This window comes from Uncinocarpus reesii, genomic scaffold, assembly GCF_000003515.1.
Source record: "Uncinocarpus reesii 1704 scaffold_1 genomic scaffold, whole genome shotgun sequence".
Taxonomy (NCBI): Eukaryota; Fungi; Ascomycota; class Eurotiomycetes; order Onygenales; family Onygenaceae; genus Uncinocarpus; species Uncinocarpus reesii.
This window is the reverse complement of record NW_003052500.1, coordinates 1,075,453-1,078,003: the sequence shown is the minus strand read 5'-3', so window position 1 is coordinate 1,078,003 and position 2,551 is coordinate 1,075,453. Positions and strand designations below refer to the sequence as shown.

The following is a 2,551-nucleotide window of genomic DNA, read 5'->3' as shown; positions in this document are numbered from 1 at the left end:
CGGGCCCGGGAAAACAATAGTCGACTGGTCGACCGGGCACTGGCGTCGCCGGCCGGGCACCGAGGGCGCCGGCGAGACCCGAACCCAGCGCTGGCGGTCGGCGCTAGACAAGGAGGTAGGGGGGATCCCTGGTTTGTGGCGGTGGTGCTGGATGTCGGTGGCGGAGGTGGAGTTGTTTGTTGTAGTAGTGCAGGATCCCAGCGGGCGCGGATGTCGCGGTAGTCTGAGTCTGAGTCTGCGGTGACGGAGGCGAGGGAGGGAGAGGCGTGGGAGAGGAGGTGCGGCGTGGTGTTGGAGGAGAGGTTTGCGGTAAAGACGAGGAAGCGGCCCTCGGTGAGGGTGCCGAGGCACTCCTTGTAGCCCTCCTCGACGATGTCGGTGGGCATGCGGTCGGACTGCGAGGCGATGGGGACGGGGGGGCGGGTGTCGGGGAAGAGGGATTCGCAGTGGGCGCTGCCGTCCCAGTTGCCGTCGCTGTCGCGGTGGGGGAGGTCTGCCTTGGGGAGCTGGGGGAGGGAGAGGTCGGGCTGGACGGTTAGCGAGGGGATAGGAGTCAGGGAGGTAGGGGATTAGGGGGATTACATTGTCAAAGTCGAATGCGTTGACGAGGTTGGACATGTGGGCGCGGCGCCAGGGGACGAGCTCGGGGGTGGTGATGTTGTGCACGCCGCGGGCGGAGAGCCACTGCTCGATGAAGAGGATGTGCGATGTGTGGTCGGCGTGCTCGGTGAAGACGCGGCCGCCGCGGGTCCAGGGCGAGACGATGTAAAAGGGCACGCGGAAGCCGGGGCCGGTGGAGACGTCGCCAAAGATGCCCATGTAGTCGTCGATCCACTCGCCGGGGGTGCCTTTGGGAGAGTGATAGGGGGGGACGTGGTCGCCCCATCCGCCGGATTCTGATATATCAGCATGAAGACGCAAAAAGGGGGAGGAAGGGGATTACCATCATAGCTAATTAATAAGGCCGTCCGGTCGTACTTTGGACTCTTTGTGACGGCATCGACAATCTTCTGCTGCAGCCAGCCGCCGTCCTTGGGCGAGTAGGGGGCGTGCTCGGACAGCTCGCGCGGGCCGACGATGAAGCTGACCTGCGGCAGGGTGCCGGCGGCGGCGTCCTGGTAGAAGCGGTCGAGGCCGGGATAGGCGATGCCCTTGTCGGCGAGCGGGCTGCCGGGACGGGCATTCTGATACTGCTCGAACCAGACGAGCGGGTTGTCGTCAAAGTTGTCCTCGCCCTGGTAGACGCGCCAGGAGACGCCGGCGGCCTCGTACAGCTCGAAGACGGTGCGCCAGCGCAGCGGGTAGCAGTTGACGCCGGGGGCCTCGCAGCCGGGGGTGTTGTTGTTGTCGAGATAGACGCCGCCCTGGTCGGGATGCTGCGGGCTGCCGGGGGCGTTGATGGAGCCGCTGACGAGCATGACGCGGTTGGGGTTTGTGGCGGTGATCTGGGACTGCTGATACATGTCGGCGACGGTCCAGGCGTCGGCAATGGCAAACTGCACGGGCAGGTCGGGGCGGCGCAGATATCCCCAGCTCCAGGGCGTGTTGTTGCGGGCCCAGTGGTTGTTGAGGCCGTGGTTGAGGGCGGCCTGGTTGGCGCGGTAGCCGTTGCTGCCGGCGGACATGCACTGCACGGCCTGTGACCAGTTGGCGGCGGCGAGGTGGAAGGGCAGGATGTAGGCATCTTCATATGGTTGCAGCCAGACGGGCAGGCCGTCGTTGAGCTGCACGTTGGGATCCTGGAAGCCGCGAGCACCGGCCATGGTGCCAAAGTAGGTGTTCCACGAGCGGTTCTCCTGCATGAAGACGACGACGTGGTCGATCTTGCTGAGGCCAGCAGGAGGATCATCATTATCGCTGTCTCGCAGCTTGAGCGTCAGGGTGGTGGCCAGCACGACGGCGGCGGCGAGCTGGAGATGTTAGAACAGATATCGAGATATAGAGAGATGATACTCACACTGGCGGCCAGCGCCAGCCATCGCCAGCGCGGCCAGCGAGAGATCCGGGGCTTGTCCATTGCTTCATGATGGAAGAGTGGCAGGGCAGCACGGTGTATTTATCTGGTTCAGGCAGAGTTTGATCCATGTCTGAGCCCGAGTCAAGAGTCTTGGATGTTCTTGGATGCAGCCTGGGCGGTTGATCTCTGGATGTTTATCAAATATCACCATGGAGCGGCCGGCGAGTCGACGGCGGAGGGAGAGAGAGAGAATAGATGAGAATCAGAGTGAGAATAATCAAGAGAATGATATTCAGAATGAGAATATTCAGAATCACAATCACTGGGTTCGGTTGCTCATCCTGATCGCCTTTGTCTTTGCTCTCTATTCGATATCTCGATCAGCCTCAACATCTCCATCTCTGTCAACAACAACAGCATCCTCCTCCTCTACGATTACCCTCCGCTGGACCGTCTCCTCTGCTCCCGCCCGCCCCGATGGCGTTCTCAGGCCCGTCCTGCTCATCAACGGTATCTCCCCTCTTATCCATCTCCCTCATACCATCTCATCGCTGATAGACCGCTGCCCCGGCCCAACCATCCACGGCCGCCCCG

The 2,551-nt window shown here is 62.5% G+C and overlaps 1 protein-coding gene across 1 annotated transcript; it reads right to left on the bottom strand.

Annotated features, from left to right (window-relative positions):
- Positions 1–103: 103 nt before the first annotated feature.
- On the bottom strand, positions 104–2,017 carry UREG_00545 (uncharacterized protein; the record flags this gene model as incomplete). The annotated part of the gene is made up of 5 exons (XM_002540985.1): positions 104–329; positions 397–527; positions 583–896; positions 944–1,910; positions 1,958–2,017. 5 exons carry the CDS (start codon positions 2,015–2,017, stop codon positions 104–106), a joined length of 1,698 nt encoding a protein of 565 aa, XP_002541031.1.
- Between the last annotated feature and the right edge of the window lie 534 nt (positions 2,018–2,551).